We start from the raw sequence: 18,906 nt of genomic DNA, 5'->3' as shown, positions 1-18,906 counted from the left end.
CAGATAACTCCAACGTAATAGTCACAGTGGCACATAGGATCAAAGTTTAATCAGTGGCAAACAAATACAAGATCCTAGTTAAAAATGAACAGAAGTCTTGGCCTTTTCCACCAATAGCCAGCAGAGAGCATCACTAAACATTTGTTTTCAGAACACAGTTGTAAACATAACCTGAGCACCTGCAGGGGACAGAGTAGCATTCCAGATTCTCTGACTCTGTCTTGATCTATGTTAGCATTTTTATTTAACTACTGCTCATATGTGGGTTGGAGAGAGATTTGTAAAACGAGAAAATAAATCAAGCTAGATTGGTTAGGGGGGGGGAAGAAAGTAAAGAAATGAAAACAATTGTTCACTTCCCCTCTCTCTCCTGCTTTGGGAAGTTGAGGCTGTGTTTAGTGGGACTCTAAATTCCAATTCTTACCAGGGATGGAAGAGAGAAGATTGTTACCTAACATAATTACCATTCTATGTTATAAAAGCTCCTAAAATATGTAGATTGAAAGGGGAAAGTTAAGTGTCAACAGGACATCTCAAACCATTTATTTAAAATGCACATTTATTTCTACAAAAAAAATGTATGATACAGAAGTAGAAGGGATCACACCAATTTAAAGATCTACCTATTAAAATGTACAGAGATTCTTAATGAGTACAGGATATTTAAAAAAGATGCAAAGGGGGGTTAATTCTTTTATTTGTACAGTTTTCTGGAACTTGACATAATTTTGATAAGTAACCTTTTACAAAATTATGTAAAAACTACAAGATGCCTGGTAAACAGTCTGCATTTTTCCAAAAGACTTTTTACAGCATGCATTTGTTAAGGCAGCCTTCTCCTCCTCCTCATAAGGAATCCTTTTACTCATCAAGTAATCTTCTGCTGCAAAGATTAGGCTAAGGAAGTTTAGTCTCTTCTGTTAACGCCTTTTGTCTTTCCTGTCTGATTTACGGTCTCTTTCACTCCGTGAAGTTCTTTTGCCTGACCGACTATTTTCTGACACAGACCTCTTTCTGTCAGACCGTGAACTTTTATCCTTTGATCCTTTTGTATCTCTGCTACTACCTTTTGAAGACTTGTGACTTCTGTCTAGTCCTGAAGCATCCCTTCGCTTCCTATCCAAGCTCCTCCTGCGCTTTCTATCCCTATTATGACCCCGTCCTCTGCTTCGACTTCTGCTCTCGCTGCTGCTAGAGCTACTGCTGCTACTGTCTCTGCTACTACTTCCACTAGTGCTACTGCTGCTGCTGGAACTACTCCGACTACTGCTGCTGCCACTGCTGGAACTGCTGCCACTACTACTGCTGGTTGAGCTAGTACTACTAGTACTAGTGCTGCTGCTACGACTCCGACTCTTGCTAGTCTTGTTCCTTGTCCTACCCCTGCTTCTACTCCTAGTTTTACTCTTAATTTCTACACTTGTTGCCTGGATCTGATCCGACTGCAACTCACCCAGCTTTACAGACACCACAGCGACTTCCTCCTGGTCTGCCTGAGGCTCTTGATCTTGAATGGACCGAGACAATGGCGGAGGCTGTGGCAATGGCACAGACTCTGGCTGGGGCTGTATCTCTGCCTCAGGCTCTGGCTGGGCTTCAGGCTCCTTTTCCTGTTTCTCTTCAGGTTCAGCTTCAATTTCTGGTTTGTTAGCTTTCTCCTTTTCAGGAGAATCAGTGTTAAGCTCTTTTGCTGGCTGAGCATCACACTCAGCTTCTGGTTCCACTTCCTTGCTATTTTCACTTTCTAATGGTTCTACACTATCAGCCTCATTCATCTCCACTATATCCTGCTCGTTATCCACTGGCTGAGAACTCTCACCTTCCTCTCTTACAACCAAGACCTCTTCATGCTGACTATCCTGCTGCCTGTCATTCTCCTTCACCTCAGCCCTCTCTTCTACCTTATCCTCCATTTCATGTTTCTGCTCCTCCTCCTCCTGTTCTTTCTCTGCATCACTATGACCTGCCCCTATTTTCACCTTTTCCTCCCCTACCTCCTCCATTTCTACATCATTGTTCTGGTTACCTGTCTCCATCTCTTCCACCTGCTGAGCCACCTTACCCTCTTCCTGCTCCTTGTTCTGTTCTTCTTTCTTTTCTTCATTGTGCACCTCCTGCTGTTCTTTTTCCTTTACAGACTGTCTTCTGGGCCTGGCCTCCATTTTGTTAATTTGTTCTGCAAACTCATTGCGTCTATTTTCGAATATTGCTGGAGAACAAGAGGCAAACATGAAAGTATACATTTCAGAATAACTTGTCAACGTTAAGACCGAAATATTACTTATTCCCAAATATGTGTTTATGAATTGTAAAATACTATGTTCCTGTTATCTTTCCGAAGTATTGTGCTATTCAAGTGTAATCCAAAAGATGGCAACAGTTTACCGAGAAAGTAAAAGGGGACAGAGGTAGGTGAATTTAAGCCCAAATTTTACGTTTTATGAAAAGCTATCCAAAAAAATTGGTCAACAGATGTTCAACATTTCTAGAATTCCAATGAAGAATGTTAGTTTTTAAAGCTATTAATGTTTAAATCAAATGTCAGAATATAGGATTCCTTGGGCCTAATTTTAAAGTCTGATCCAAACCAAATTAGACCATTGCCAATCCAAAGCCAACCTGAGCATGTTGAGTTGTTTTCATACCTGATGCAATCTGACTAGAATAAAAGTGTTTGTAAGGGTCTAGCAATGACCTGGACTCCATTTTCTTTACTTTGTTTCCTCCATGGAGCCACCAAGGCTAATTACCACCAAACCCTCAGGCCACCTCAACCCAGTGCCCTGCAAATGAAGGGTGTCCACTTCTCCCTGGGTCGCTGTTCTGAACCTGTGCTCAGTGCTGACATCCATCTTTGGGGCCAGCTCCGGCCGGCCTCCTCACTGCACTGTGTGCGCTATGGAGAGGCACTGCAACTCATCAACATACTCATTCTGCAGTGCACACAGTGCAGCGAGGTGAAGGGGCAGCCGGAAGGAAAGGGGTATGCAACTGCTACCATGCCGCTCCAATGAGCAAGAGGAGGTAATCCTTAAGCCCAGGAATGTCAGGCTGTTTTCAGCTCAACCCTAATACTTGTAGTTGGGTCTTGTCAAGTTTGGACTGGTTTACAAGACTAACACCAGAGCATTTTCACTTTGGTACTCATACTATTGGCACTTACTAGGTTCCATTGTCTAAGCTCGATGAAATGAAAGTAGTAAGAGCCTAAATGGCATAAAGTAAATTAGATTTTTAAAAAGATCAATTTTATTAATAAGGTATTTGTACACATGAACTAGTTTTAAACTAGAATTTAACTTGACTACATTCCTTTCAGCTAGGAAGGTCAGTCAGAATGATATAAATCCCAATATAGAAAAAAGGCTTTGAGGGAGGGAGATCTCATGTTTAGGAAGATTCCAGGAAAAATACTACAATTGATAAATTCTCAACTGAAGTATACCCTTTAAAAAAAACCCATAATATGCTCAGTAGCACACATACTGATCTACTTTAAATTGTTCCCTGAAAGAAACTTAGATAGTTATTCTGAGGAAAAGGGTGCGCATATTATATATATTTTAAGATCAATAATTTTTAAAAAACTGTTTAAGTTATCATAAATGAGCTAATTTGTTCAGTTTCTCAGAACACACAAGTTGCTGACTCCTTGGTAACACTTACATTTTCACACATGCTCGCTCCATGGAAAGTGCCTCCTTACCTTCTTGCCTCATTAGCATTTACAGGTGAGACATGGCTATGGGCAATAACATGAAGCAAAGAATACAACTCACACACCTTAAAAAGACTATATGCATATACTACTTCTCAACTGATTTTGCACTAGATAATGACTTCTTTAAAAAAAGGCATTAAGTGACAGAATCTCACCCCACTTCTCCACCAAACACTGTTTAGAAATGTAAAATTTGCTCTAGTAATGGAATTAAGATATTGAAATTCATAAAATTAAAGAAAATACATATCTTGCTTGAGGGAGGGGAGTATGCTCATACTCCTTTTCCATACATACCACCTACCATTCATTTTTTTTTGCGAATCATCTATTAGCTTTTGCGTAGCGGGACACATCCTGCCTGGTATGTAGAAGAGATGGGGCCGTGTCCTGGTTCTTATATATTTAATTATTTTGGCATTATGTTCATTCCATTCTTCTTGCTGAGAAACAAAGGAAAAAGTATAAGATACACAAGAGTACATTTACATAAGAGAAGTATCGAGAGTAAAAGACAGAATACTCACCAGTTGAGCAAGTTCAACCTTTTGTTCCAATAGACGCAGTTCTGTCTGTTTAGCGCGCCTTTCTTCAAACAATTCTCGCCTCTCATTTTCAACCTGCTTTCTCTCCTCCTCTGCCTGCACTTCAAGCTTTTGTTCAATTTCTTGACGTCTCTTTTGCTGAAGGTAAATAAAGTATCGACTCAGCATTTCCTTCTAGTGTTGAAGAGGTCCGTACTCTTTATCAGTTTTGTAAGTATAAGAGTTATGCAAACATAAATGTTACATGCAGTTACATTATGGAGTAAAATACATACATTCTTCCTTTAAGCACAAGTCAAGATAGAATTCAGACGCTAGCTAGCAACCTGTAGAAAAATTCTGATATCAGTTTAAGACCAAACAGTTGTCTCAATAGGAAAGAACTCAGAGCTGCAACTTATCAATAATTGTTAAATAGTTAATTTTATCTAAGCAATTATTCTTTTTTTTTTCTTTAAATCTTGTCATCCATTTGGGATCAGGCTGACCAACCACCAAAAATGCTTTTCTAGTTTAAATGGTTATCTAGTGATAAGTTACAGCTATACTAACAATAGCTTTATCAATACCACAGGAGACTCACACATCTATTTACTGAAAATGGGAAGGCTTACAATACATGTTATGGAAAAAATCACTGACTTGTGCACATAAGTGGCATAGCACAATTACGTTCTTATGCACTTTTGGCACAGTTGCCTATGGTTTACAAAACCAGAACACAGAAATAGAATCACTACATCTTAAGTTAGTGATTATCTTTAACAACTGTTTTGTTTTGTATTGTTCACTGTAATAAACCACTTGTTTGACTCGTTAGATATCACAGCCAACCTTTTAGTTGGCTACAAGTGCCATTCACTTTGAAATTACATCACGTACTCAGTACCAAGAGAAAAATGTTATGCTTTTCCTGCTCTGCAAGTGTTTTAGAACATGATGCTTTCTTAAAATTTCCTATGAGCATATACAATTTATCACTTGTGTCATGACAACTGGGGACAAAGCTCAGTTTTGCAGCACTTTTAAATCCTAAAAGAAAGTGCCCCTACCTCGTTTTTATAGCTTTTCAGTTCAAAGCAACTTTAAAAGCTTCTTAAACTCTTGGGCCCCTGGGGTCGGGACGTCTCACTATAAGCAGTGCATGTATCATAGGAATTTTTCACTCCGTGCATTGAAGCAGTAACTGCTTAATTTTGCCTCACTTGCTTTAGTGTGTCAGGTTACAGCATATAATATTAAGAGAAACAAGTACCCTTTCAGTAGCAACTGTGGACTCTTGTTTAAATTTCTGAAGAGTGCCCATCAACAAGCCAAATATACGTCGATTCCTGAATAAAAGACAAAACAGTTTTTGAGATTCAGTTTAAAACATAAGGGTTTTGCTTGCATAAACACTGAGGGAAATTATTGTAGATTTGTGACACCTATTTCTAAATGGTCACTAACATTCTAAGGTCACAAGAAGAGGTATGGGCTGTGCCAACAGTATAGATTATAATTAATAATGTATACTTTGATATACGTGTACACTTTGCTTTACCAAATAGATTAAGACATGATCTAAGCCCAGAAGATCTCACGCTAACAGACAACAGTTCAGACAACAGTGTGGAAAAATAACTACTGAAGAATTCATTGTAAAATACATACATGGAAAAAGTGGATTTTAAGGAAGGATTTAGAAAAGGGCACATAAAGAATTAAAAGCAAAAGACTGTTCCAAGTGCAGGGAATAGCAAAAAGACCAAAGCTGAACGAACTGTTTGGGCTAGTAGGGGGATACATGTACTGGAAGAGTCTGGGTTCTGTCACTGGACTATTGTGTGAACTTAAGGTCATTTCACTTCTCTGTGCCTCCATTTCCCCAGCCATCCTTTATCTATGAGTTGGGGAAGGGACCACCTATCACTATGTGTTTGCACAAAACCTTATATGAGTGTCACAAAGTCAGTGGTAGGGGCTGACTCTCTCACTTGACTGTAGAGGCTGGGAATAAAAGTTCACTGGCATCAGGCTAGCTGTGATCTTGTCCAACTGCATAATGTGCTTGACAATTATAAAAGACTTATTTAAAGAAAATACATTTCCTTCCTTCCCCTATCCATAAACTCACTCCTCCATGCCTCCCATTACTGCCTTTTTCTGAATATTCTTCTTCCCCACCCAATACCTCTTTTCCCGGCCTTTAGGATTTTCTCCCTTGTCCCTTCCTTAAAGGGGAGGGGCATAGTTCCTAAAAGTGATACTGCCTCCCCCCCCTCCGGAAATTCCTCCCCCTCAATCATTTTGGGCATCTACCTGAGAAGGTAGGGTACCAGAAGCAACTACTCCTCTTAGCATGGGGCCACAGGGCTCACCCTGCACAGCAAAAGCCAGGCAGAAAGGAGAAAGAGAACAGAAGCAGAGTCCTGAAGTCTTTGAAGGAGGGGGGTGGGGGGGAAGCATGTGAGATCTGAGGACGAAGCATTCTCTATCATGCAATCCATTCTAAGAAGTGTATTTAGGCTACGTTTACTCTCAAGGTAGCCCTTCAAAGTCATCATGTATAAATATTGCCTTCAGTAACCATATGAAATTTAAAAAAAATATATACCACGTTCCATGTTAGGAGACAGAACATGTGAAGGTGCCACATAAGCATAAGGAAAATAGATGTATAAGTACCTTTGTTTTCCCTTCTCATCCATAGTTTGATCCTGAATTAGGTCTCGACGTGTTCGCTCTTTGGAGGTAGCAACAACAGAAGATTGCAACGCCGGCTACAAGAACAACAAAACAATCAGTTGGTGTTCCATCTATGCACTTCTGTGCCAAATGCCCACTCTCTTAATTGTTACCTTTTTAACATCTTCATCCTCGGCGTCGCTTTCATGGCGTGATTCTCTCCTTGTCCGACGTTCCCCACCCAGCCTGAGGAGAAAATACAAAAGTCAAACATCATTATCTGAGACTGAAACAAGTATAATGGAAAGTTTACATCCCAACAGAGAGAGCACTTTTCAAGACTGCTGCAGCCAAGTGCATCAAGATTTACAATAAACTCTCATTGTCCAGAAGTTTAGAAGATGGCCAATAAATAGTGCTCAGGCTACAGTTCTGCATATGGGACTCCAGTGTCAGAGAACACAAGTATTACAGTTTACAAACGGTACACCTTAAATTGCTTTAAACCAGGGGTGGCCAACCTGTGGCTCCGGAGCCACATGCGGCTCTTCAAAAGTTAATATGCAGCTCTTTGTATAGGCACCGACTCCAGGGCTGGAGCTACAGGTGCCAACTTTCCAATGTGCCTGGGGGGTGCTCACTGCTCAACCCCTGGCTCTACCACAGACCCTCCCACCACTCCACCCCCTCCCCTGAGCTTGCTATGCCCTTGCTCCTCTCCCTCCCCCCAAGCTTTCTGCATGCCATGGGAAGTGCGAGGAGGGAGGGGGAGGCGTTGATTGGCGGAGCTACTCGTGGGTGGGAGGTGCTGATGGGGGGCTGCTGACGTATTACTGTGGGTCTTTGGCAATGTACATTGGTAAATTCTGGCTCCTTCTCAGGCTCAGGTTGGTCACCCCTGCTTTAAACACTATCTAGTAAAATAAGAGACAGGACTGCCTGTTCAGCTATTTATCGTACACCCAATACATTACTATCCTCGGTTTTATTCCCAGTTTATATCCTTTCTGCACTTAAGTTTAGTAAGCATTTGTAAAACAGGTATAAGTATTTACATACAGCACTTCAGGGTGGAGTTCAAAGGGCTTCAGAATTTGTAAACGGTTTTGAAATTTCAGGAGAAAAATGTTACTGAAGTTATCTAAAATGGATGATATCCTCACAATAAATTAATCCCTGAAATACGGAAAATTTCCAGATAATGGATCAATATTTCAGTGTAAGCATTTTTGCAGAATTAAGTATTAACTTTATAACAGATTTTAACCCAGAACAATTATTCTCCAAAGTTAAAACCCTAAAAGGTGGTCTTAGAAGAGGCAGATTAGTATCATACTGCAATATGATTCATGATTAAGCAGCAAGATGTTTAAAACGGAGTAAATTCCAACTACTTTTGAGAGCAATATGGCACCAATTCAGAAAAGCACTTAAGTACATGTTTAAGTGCTTTGCTGAATCCAGGTCTTAATAAAGAACAAGCCTACAAATTAACAGAGCTATTCCCAATTTTTATCTCCTGGTATTTCTGTATCACAAGGCCAACCTAAAGTAGAGAAACTCCTCACTTAAAGTCCTCCCGGTTAACACTGTTTTGATGTTAAGTTGCTGATCAATTAGGGAACATGCTCATTTAAAGTTGCGAAATGCTCCCTTCTAAAAAACTAAAATTTATTTGAGCATAAGCTTTCGTGGGCTACAGCCCACTTCATTGGCCCATGAAAGTTTATGCTCAAATAAATTTGTTAGTCTCTAAGGTGCCACATGTACTCCTGTACTTTTTGCGGATACAGACTAATACGGCTGCTACTCTGAAAGCTCCATTCTAAGTCGTTTGGCAGCTAGCTGTTTTGTCTGCTGCTTGCAGGAAGAGCAGCCTGTTGCAGCTAGCTGGTGGGTGGTTGGAACCAGGGTGAACCAGCAGCCCCCCATCAGCTCCCCACCCCCCTAAATTCCCTGTGCAGCAGCTCTTCCTCCCCCCACTGCCATGTGCTGCTCCTGCCCTCTGCCTTGGAGCTGCTCCCAGAAACTCTTGCTTGCTGTATGGAGGGAGGGGGGAAAAAGGGGGCTAATGTGAGGGTGTCTCCCCCTCCCCCCTGCTTACCTCATCTTCCATAGAGCAGGGGGGACACACTGTGGAGGGAGGGATCTTCTAGGCCAGTGCTTCTCAAGCTATCTGATGTGGGGGACCGGCAATTTCCTCCGCCCCCATGTGCCTGGGACAGGTGCCATATTATTATCCTATTCTTATGAGGAAACTTGCCATGGACTGGCAGCCAATGGCTCACGGCCTGGCACCCACCGGTCCACCACTTTGAGAAGCACTGTTCTAGGCAATAGCTGCCCTCTCAGGTCTCAGCAAGCTGATTTAATTAACAAGACAGTGTACTTAAGCCTGGGGTCAGCTACTTAAAGGGGAAATGCACATTTTTTCTCACACACAGTGTGTGTCTCTCTCTGCCCTCCCTCCTTTTCTGCTGCCTTGTAGAGTGTTGTGAGAGTTAACCCTTGAGGGCTCAGTCAATTGCTAGTTCATGTAGCAGTAAGGCATTCCCTGGGAAATATCCCACCCTCCCACTCCTCCACCTCAACCAAGCTTCACAATTATAATCACCACGGTGTACCAGTATTAAATTGTTTGTTTAATGTGTGTGAGTGTTTGTGTGTATTAGTCTTGTCCGGTCAAAAAAGTTTCCCTGGAACATAACCCCCTCATTTACATTAATTCTTATGGGGAAATTGGATTTGCTTAACATGGTTTCGCTTAAAGTTGCATTTCTCAGGAACATAACTACAACGTTAAGTGAGGAGTTCCTGTATAAACGCTTTATATTTCAAGACAGACTGCATATATATGCGCAATGTTTTAAGATACTTTTGAAACAAATGCAAATTTTGTTTTTCTAAAAGAGTACAATGAACACAACTACGGAACTCCTTTAAAACTCCACAAACAAAACCAACTGAGATCTTATTGCTGAACTGCAGCAAAATAGAAAGTGTTTCTGATTAAAGGGAATCAGTTATATAAAAATAAACTTGGGCAAAGCTAAACAAAATTTTATGAGATTCCATTCCTGTGTGTTGCTTGTGTTTATTTAAGATGTCTCCTTCACAACCCAGTTTCTTCGAGGGTATGGCTACTCTTACAGTTGTACAGCGCTAGGAGTTACAGCTGTCTTCGTACAGCTGTGTAGGGAAAGTGCTGCAGTGTGGCCACATTTGCAGCATTTGCAGTGCTGCTGGGAGTGGTGCATTGTGGGCAGCTATACCAGCGTTCACGAGGCTGCAACATGCTTTTCAAAAGAGGGGGGTGAGGGGGAACGTAGGGGGGAGAGAGAGAGTGTGTGGATTTTTGGATCTGTCAGCTCCCTGCCTTGCAAGTTCTAAGGACTGAAACACACACATCACCAACCTGCAATCAATTTAAAAGTTTTGAGCCCTTCCCCTACCCCTCTCTTATTCACTAAATGCAAATTATGCACTCCTAAATAGCCTTCAGACCACATAAGCAGCTGCTCAACACGGACTCCCCCCTCTCCCTCTGCCATGTGACTTCTCTCTTCAAGGAAACAGCTGTGAATCTTCCAAAGCAATTCCCTTGTCTGCCTCCGCTCGCTCGCTCCAGCAAACAGGAGCTGTGTTTGTTTTTTAGATAAGCAGCTCGGGGGAGCTCGGAGTTCAGCCATTCTTCCAGTTTGTTGTGAGCAGGCATTCTGGGATACCTCCTAATACCCTGGAGGCCAATAACAGCGCTTTTGATGGCCACACTTGATGAGCAGCGCTGCATCACCAGCGCTGCAATCGTTACACCCCAAGCAGACCAGGTGTACAGCCAGCGCTGCAGTCAGGGAGTTGCAGCACTGGATGTGCCTTGCAGGTGTGGACAGTTACTAAGTTGCAGCGCTGTAAACCCACCATCAGCACTGCAACTCTCCAGTGTAGGCAAGTCCTGAGCCTTCTATAAAGTCAAACCTAGGTAAAAGTGTTGCTTCAGAATGTTGCAGTGTGACAAGTTTTACACCATCTTTGCACTGTATGATCACACAGAAAAGATTTCAAGAGGGGAAGGCCCTATCAAGAGCCATAAACTCAGTAGCAAGCTCCTCAAACATACTCACACACACTGAATTTGGCAGTGATACGTACTAAATTCTGGGGCAAGAAGGTCTATTGAACTGACTAAGAAATAAAATCACTGCTGTATTCCATACGTTATTAAAAGATAACCCACAAAGAAAAAAATATAGGATATGCTCACCTATAACTGGAGTTCTTTGAAACGGACTCTACACATTCACACTCTTGGGTTGCACTATTGATGCAGTTCAATGATCGAATGGCTCATTTCAGTGTCACCCAAGTGTCCTAATATCCCCTCCTTCTCCTTCACTGTTCCTGAATGCTCTGACGGTAAATCTATAAAAGTGGGTGTGGTGTTCTGGGCAGCTCAGTTCCTTCCACCACCTTCTCAGGTTTGTGACTGTAATAAAGACTTCATAGACAATGGGTAGGGAGTGTGAAAGCGTAGAGTCCATGTTGAAGAACTCAAGTGACAGACAAATAACTTCTATGTCTTCTTTGAGTGGTAGCTACACACGCCCACTCTTGGGACAGTCTGATGAGTGGTACAGTACTGTGAAATGAGGAAAATGGGACAGAGTCCTATTTAATCACTGACGGAAGCACAGCTCTACTGAACAGTGCCGCACACCTGGATGCTGAATCAAGGGAGTAACGTTTACAGAACATGTGTACAGAGCTCCAAGTTCCAGCTCTGCAGTTTTCAACAAGCACACATTTAAGACATCCCAAAGAGGCTGCCTTAGCCTAGTGAAATGTGCAGGAAGAGGGATAGAAGGTAGTATGTAGTTCTCTAATACAGAGCCTAACCCATTTAGACAAGCATTGAAAATAACCTGGACCTTTACTATTCTCTTTCAAGGCTATGGAGAGATTAGGGGATTTAAATAAAATGTCAGTGCTCTTTTATCAACCAACCTCCCGAGAGTGCATGAGGTGTGGAAAAGAACACTAGCAGGATAAGTGACTGGTCAAAATTTAAGTCAATAAGGGAAGAAGCAGCAGGCAGCATGAGAGCACTCCAACCTAACTACTATGAAGTTCCACTGTCAGAGCTGCAATCCAACAATGGTACATGTAAAAGCCACTCAAAGACATAGTAACAGGTTTGTGACCTTATGCTTTGTCTATACATGGGTTTGCCTTGGTTTAACTTAATCAGTTTAAATTCAATTTGGTTATACCATTGCAATTTTAATGTGTAGAAGAGCTTTAGTTCTCTGCCCCAGCAACAAGATACTCTCACTGCCTGCACTGTCAAACTTCTACCACTATATTAAATGATAAAAATACTAGCAAAAACATTCACTTAGTATGTTCAGCAGTTAATGTTGACAATTAAGCATTTTAGATTTCAGTTTTAACACCCCATTGAGCTGGGGGAAGGGGGGGGCGCGCACAGTTTACATTCATATATTACTTCAGAACCGTTAAAGGGTCTGTACATACCACTCATATTCTACATTTGATCGCACTCCTTCACAATTACAGAAGATATCAGTAGTGGAAACAGTGGCTTAAAATGGAAAGCAAATACTACCTTACAGGTTCATTGTATTGCATTTTATAGTGAGGAGAAGAGAAGATTTCATCAGAGGTGAGACGGACATGTTAACATAGACAGAGAATCATTACCTTACTAGTGCAACACTGATCTTCCAAAAACATTAGTGACAAGAGTGTCTTAAGTTTGGAATGAGTCATCTTTAAGTAATTATACAGCCATCAGACTAACAATTACCAGTTCTGATAATTTAAATTTGCTAAATCATAATGACCTTTTACCCCAGTAAAGTTTTTATGTCCACCTTTGTACATACCTACTGGTTGCCCCTTCAAGATCCCTCTGTTTGGCTGGGGGTCCTCCACTATCCGAGAATCCACGCCTAAAAAAAACCAAGACTTAAGACAGGAAGTACAACAAATAAGTAGTAGTCTCAGCAGAGCCTGGAAGCTAGAGTTCCCAGTGCAGGTCTGTCACTGACTCAACTGTGACACTGGGTAAGTCAAACCTCCTGTCTATGGATACGTCTACACTACGGGATTATTCCGATTTTACATAAACCGGTTTTATAAAACAAACAGATTGTATAAAGTGGAGTGCACGCGGCCACACTAAGCACATTAATTCGGCGGTGTGCGTCCATGGTCCGAGGCTAGCGTCGATTTCCGGAGCGTTACACTGTGAGTAGCTATTCCGTAGCTATCCCATAGTTCCTGCTGACTCCCCCACCCCTTAGAATTCTGGGTTGAGAGCCCAGTGGCTGATGGCGCAAAAATCATTGTCGCGGGGTGGTTCTGGGTAAATGTTGTCAGTCATTCCTTCCTCCAGGAAAGCAACGGCAGACAATCATTTTGCGCCCTTTTTCCCTGGATTGCCCTGGCAGACGCCATGGCACAGCAACCATGGAGCCCATTAAGCTTTTTTTTTTTTTTTTTTTTTTTTTTTTAAAACAGTCACCGTATGTGTACTGGATGCCACAGACAGAGGCGATACTCCAGCACTACACAGCAGCATTCATTTGCTTTTTGCATGATAGGAGAGACGGTTACCAGTCGTTCTGTACCGTCTGCTGCCGGTGTAAATTGGCAATGAGATGACGGTTATCTGTCCTTTTGTACTGTCTGCTGCTATCATGGTTGCCCCTGGCTGAGATCGGCCAGGGGCGCAAAGGCAAAACTGGGAATGACTCCCCGAGTCAATCCCTCCTTTATGGTTTCTAAAAATAGAGTCAGTCCTGCCTAGAATATGGGGCAAGTGTACTAGAGAACCAGTGTATCAGAGAGCACAGCTGCTCCGTGTCAGATCCCGCAGAAATGATGAGCTACATGCCATTCATGGGGGGTGCCTCTGCAACAACCCCACCCATTGCTTCCCTCCTCCCCCAACCTTCCTGGGCTACTGTGGCAGTGTCCCCCCATTTATGTCATGAAGTTATAAAGAATGCAGGAATAAGAAACAGTGACTTGTTAGTGAGATAAAATGAGGGGGAGGCAGCCTCCCGATGCTATGACAGTCCAGGTAGGACATTAAGTGGTGCGGGGGAGAGAAGCCCAGCATGCTGCTGCTATGACAGTCCAGGCAGGACAGAATCTTTTCTTTACACAGGAAAGGGAGGGGGCTGACGGAGCTCAGCCCCCAGTTGCTATGATGAGGACGGTTACCAGCCGTTCTGTCCCATCTACTGGGAATGACCAAGAATCATTCCTATTTTCACCCAGGCGCCCCTGGTTAGCTTCACCTGAAGCCAGCCAGGAGCACTCACGGGTTGATAACAAGGACGGCTACCAGTCCTACTGCACCGTCTGCCACCGGGTAGGGGAGAGGAGTGGATACTGCTCTTCACTGCTGCAGCATCGCGTCTACCAGCAGCATTCAGTAGACATAGGGTGACATTTAAAGAAGTCAAGAAATGATTTACTTCCCTTTTCTTTCATGGGGTGGGGGGGAAGTAAATTGACAAGCTATTTCCTGAACCACGCCGGACAATGTGTTTGAACCTACAGGCACTGGGAGCTCAGCCAAGAATGCAAATACTTTTCGGAGACTGCTGGGGACTGTGGGATAGCTAGAGTCCTCAGTACCCCCTCCCTCCCTGCATGAGCATCCATTTGAGTCTCTGGCTTCCCGTTACGCTTGTCACGCAGCACTGTGTAGCCTGGAGATTTTTTTTTTCAAATGCTTTGGCATTTCGTCTTCTGTAACGGAGCTTTGATAGAACAGATTTGTTTCCCCATACAGCGATCAGATCCAGTATCTCCCGTACGGTCCATGCTGGAGCTCTTTATGGATTTGGGACTGCATTTCCACCCGTGCTGATCAGAGCTCCATGCTGGGCAAACAGGAAATGAAAATTAAAATTTCACGGGGCTTTTCCTGTTTACCTGGCCACTACATCCGAGTTCAGACTGCTGTCCAGAGCGATCACAGTGGTGCACTGTGGGATACCGCCCAGAGGTCAGTACCATCGATTTGCAGCCACACTAACCCTAATCCGATATGGTAATACCGATTTTAGCACTACTCCTCTCGTTGGGGAGGAGTACAGAAACCGATTTAAAGAGCCCTTTATATAGATATAATGGGCCTCGTAGTGTGGATGGGTACAGCGTTAAATCGGTTTAACGCTGCTAAAATCAGTTTAAACGCGTAGTGTAGACCAAGTCTATGTGGGTAATGCTTGCCTACATTGCAAGAAATAACCACCAAAATAATTAATTAAATTTTGGTAACAGCCAAATTATATAGCTTTTTCAAAACTTTAAGTAAATGGCCTATATTAGTAGCATGAAGTACACAATAACCCTGTAATTCTGACCTGCCAACGCCTGATATTCTACTATGGGAAAGTATCACTTGGCCGCGGCAGACAGTCGGCCACAAAATAAATAAGTGTCTCATGTAGCGTGACGAAGCGGTTCTGGTGGGACCCAACTGAGAGTGCCAGTTCAGGACAAATTGCTTAAACAGGGCAGTTACAGCCCAAGGCTGGGTTTTTCCACCTCTAAGGCAAACCAAACCACCCAGACCAAGAGGACTTTGGTTTCACCCCACTGGCTAACCACAAGTCACACAAGCAACTTCCTTAGACACTCCAGTTTCCCAGTATCACCACCAGTGCCACTCATCCTGGGGATGAATGGTTCTGAAAACCAACACCCCAATAAAAGAAAACGGTTCTCTTGATCCCAAAGAATCTAGCCCCAGACCCAGGCCAACATACAAATCAGATCTTACCCACAAATCACACTGTTGCCAATTCTTTAGAATCTAAAGGCTTATTCATAAAAGGAAAAAGATAGAGATGAGAGCTAGAATTGGTTAAATGGAATCAATTACATGCAGTAATGGCAAAGTTCTTAGTTCAAGCTTGTAGCAGAGATGGAGTAAACGGCAGGTTCAAATCAAGTCTCTGGAGTACATCCCCTGCTGGAATGGGTCAGTCAGTCCTTTGTTCAGAGCTTCGGTTTGCAGCAAAGTTCCTCCAGAGGTAAGAAGCAGGATTGAAGACAAGACGGAGATGAGGCATCAGCCTTTTATAGGCTTTTCCAGGTGTAAGAACACTTCTTTGTTCTTACTGTGGAAAATTACAGCAAAATGGAGTCTGGAGTCACATGGGCAAGTCCCTGCATACTTTGCTGAGTTACAAGGCATATCTGCCTTCTCTCAGTGGGTCAATTGTGTAGCTGATGGTCCTTAATGGGCCATCAAGCAGGCTAGGCAGAGCTAACACCAACTTGTCTGGGATGTCTCCCAGAAGCATAGCATAAGTTTGAAGTACAGACAGTACAGAGCTAATACTCATAACTTCAACTACAAAATGACACATGCATACAGATAGCATAATCATTACCAGCAACCCATAACCTGGTCTTAGACACCTTATATGACCCCCTTTACATAAGATTTGGTGCCACTACAGGACCTTGGTTGCAACCATGTTCTATATGGTCCCAACCATGTTCCATATGGTCCCAGATTATATCAATAACATCACAGTAGTCACAGTTAAAGCCAACATGTGCATAAACATACAGTAACTTTATTATATCATCTAATTCTGCAGTTTCTTACCTTAGCAATATGCTACCACGCCCTCTACCTCCACCCGGGCCTGTGATGGTCAATAATCTACCTTGAGCGGGCCTAGAAAAAATGTACTAGGTGTTAGAACTTGAGCAGGATAAACAAATACATGCTTTCTCTAGACACCTGCATGGCCTCACACACCAGACACGGAATGTGACAGAGCCTCAAGTGCCCGGAGACAGAGCCATGCTTGGAAAAACCATGCCAGGAAGCAGCAGCACAAACCTCGGGGAGGTGCACAGGGAAGCGATTGCTACTTAGGGTCACCAACATTATATTTTTTTTAAATAAGGGGCTGCTTTCCCACCCTACCCTTCCTCTCAATATCATTAATATTAATAAGTAATAATAAAATGAAGAAGAAGAAGAAGAAGAAAAAGAAGAAGCAGCAGCAGCAGCAGCAGCAGAGCTCACCTACATTATTGAAAAAATAAGGGACTTTTGGAAACCCTATGACCCAACCTCAACCCCGCTGGGCCTCCCAGCTAAATCGCGCCTGACGGACGACTGAGAAAGGGAGGATCTTTGTGTCCCCCTTAGACACGTTACCGACTGTGCAGGCAAATCACACGCACCGTGTCCCTACAATTACGGGGTAGTGAGAGTCGATCCAGCGCCCAGCCCAGCAACCCCACTCGAGCAACAAGGAAGGCGGCAGGGAGCCCCCGCCTGCACGCTAGAGGGAGGCCGCAGCGCCAGCCAGGGCGCTCCTGGGGGTCTCCCGCACTCACGGGTCGGGACCAAGTGCCCGAAGCGAGAAGGTGCGTCGGGCTCTGGCCTGGGGAGGCCCAAAACCCGCGAACAGGCGGCAGGGTTTGCGGCCAGGGTCGGACATGCGCGGCCCCATCACTCCCTGAGAAAAGGCGCCCGCAAGGCTCGCCCTGACCGCCAGGGCCCAGCCCGGCCCGACCCAGCCATCCCTCCGCAGCCTCAGGCGCGCGCCCACCCAGCCCCGGCCTCACCTCACATCGTTGGGGTCCCGGCCCGTGAGTTTGCGGATATTCTCATCCACGTGCTTGAGGCTCTCCTTGGCCTTTTCCAGCTGCTCCTGCAGCGCGCGCACCGCCACCGCCATGCCGCCAGCAGCGCGGCCTAGTCAGGGGCCTAGCGCAAAGCACCGCTGGGTAACGGAGAGAGACGCCCCGCCTACAGGCTACTCGTCCCGCCCTACAACTCGCCAATCACAGACCTCAGAGCCAGAGTGCCACCAATAGACAACCACCGACCATCCGCGTCCGCCAATCACCAAACCCCGAAGAAGAATGGCACCTCACACAACCAAGCATCGCCCGACGCATTTGCCAATAAAAGAGCCCATGTCGAAGTGACACCCTCCCACATCCCGTCAATAATCGCCTTTGCCTGCCACATCGGCGAATCACCAAACGGACAGACAAAATGACACCACTCAAAGCCAACCAGCACAGTTTCCTTCCTTCCGGTCAACCAATCAGAAGCGGAGTAATGCTGTCCATCTCCACCCACTCTGAACTTTCCCTCCGCGACGCCTAAGAGGCAGACGGCTAAGAGGCAGAACTAACAGGACTGGGGAGTAGCCAATGAGCTCCCGCTTTGTTATAAATGAACCAATAACAAAGCATTTTATTTATTCCGCAAGGTCTGGCGTTTAGCCGCTCAACTCGCGCCCTGCTCGTTTCTTCCTCCTGCAGCCAACCCCTCCCCTGAGCACCTGCCCTATTACCCGCTGCCTCGCTCCTGGGGAGAATTTGCTGCAGAGGAGCTGAGAGCCACCCTGGCTGCTAGTCTCGCGGGGCAAGGCGAGCCGCCTGCTTGGCGCTGTTGTCCCGTCCTTCCTAGCGCAGCGCGAGTATCTCCCCTGCTGCTACTTCACAGCCTGCCCTGCTCCGGTGTGCGACCGCCACCCTGTATCGCTATGGCCCCTCACCCCCTCGGTTGCAGCATGATTGGCAGGGGTCAGATTGTCCCGGCAAAGTTCTGTGGCACCTCTGATTTAGTTAGCGCTGGGCCTGCTTTGAGCATGGGATTGGAGTAGATCGGGGTTCTCAAACGGGGGGTTGTGAGGTTATTTAATTTATAAGGGGAGGTGTCACATTCAGAGGTATGATATGTCAAAGCGGTCACCACTAAAAAAGTTTGAGAACCACTAGACTAGATGACCTGAGTTCTCTTGCAACCCTGAAGTTCTAGGATTCCTCTAGTCCTGCAAGCTGGGCAGAGTGCTCCATACTTGGGCCTCCTGTTCTTTGCCCGGGGTTTTGTAGCGCGCAATGAGCTGGGTAGCTAAGTGTCTTTGTTCTGGCTGTAAAATTCCTTTGGGA

The 18,906-nt window shown here is 44.3% G+C and overlaps 1 protein-coding gene across 1 annotated transcript; it reads right to left on the bottom strand.

Moving 5' to 3' along the window:
- Nucleotides 1–541: 541 nt before the first annotated feature.
- On the bottom strand, nt 542–17,735 carry PNN (pinin, desmosome associated protein). Its single transcript, XM_050953888.1, has 9 exons — nt 17,569–17,735; nt 16,592–16,663; nt 12,837–12,902; nt 7,107–7,179; nt 6,934–7,028; nt 5,522–5,597; nt 4,249–4,404; nt 4,026–4,164; nt 542–2,209 (listed from the first exon to the last, which is right to left on the bottom strand). The coding sequence occupies exons 1-9, from the start codon at nt 17,679–17,681 to the stop codon at nt 921–923; spliced, it is 2,079 nt and encodes a 692-aa protein (XP_050809845.1). The 5' UTR covers nt 17,682–17,735; the 3' UTR covers nt 542–920.
- Nucleotides 17,736–18,906: the final 1,171 nt, after the last annotated feature.

The sequence above is a fragment of the Gopherus flavomarginatus genome, chromosome 5, assembly GCF_025201925.1.
Source record: "Gopherus flavomarginatus isolate rGopFla2 chromosome 5, rGopFla2.mat.asm, whole genome shotgun sequence".
Taxonomy (NCBI): domain Eukaryota; kingdom Metazoa; phylum Chordata; order Testudines; family Testudinidae; genus Gopherus; species Gopherus flavomarginatus.
This window is presented reverse-complemented; position numbering and strand designations above follow the sequence as displayed.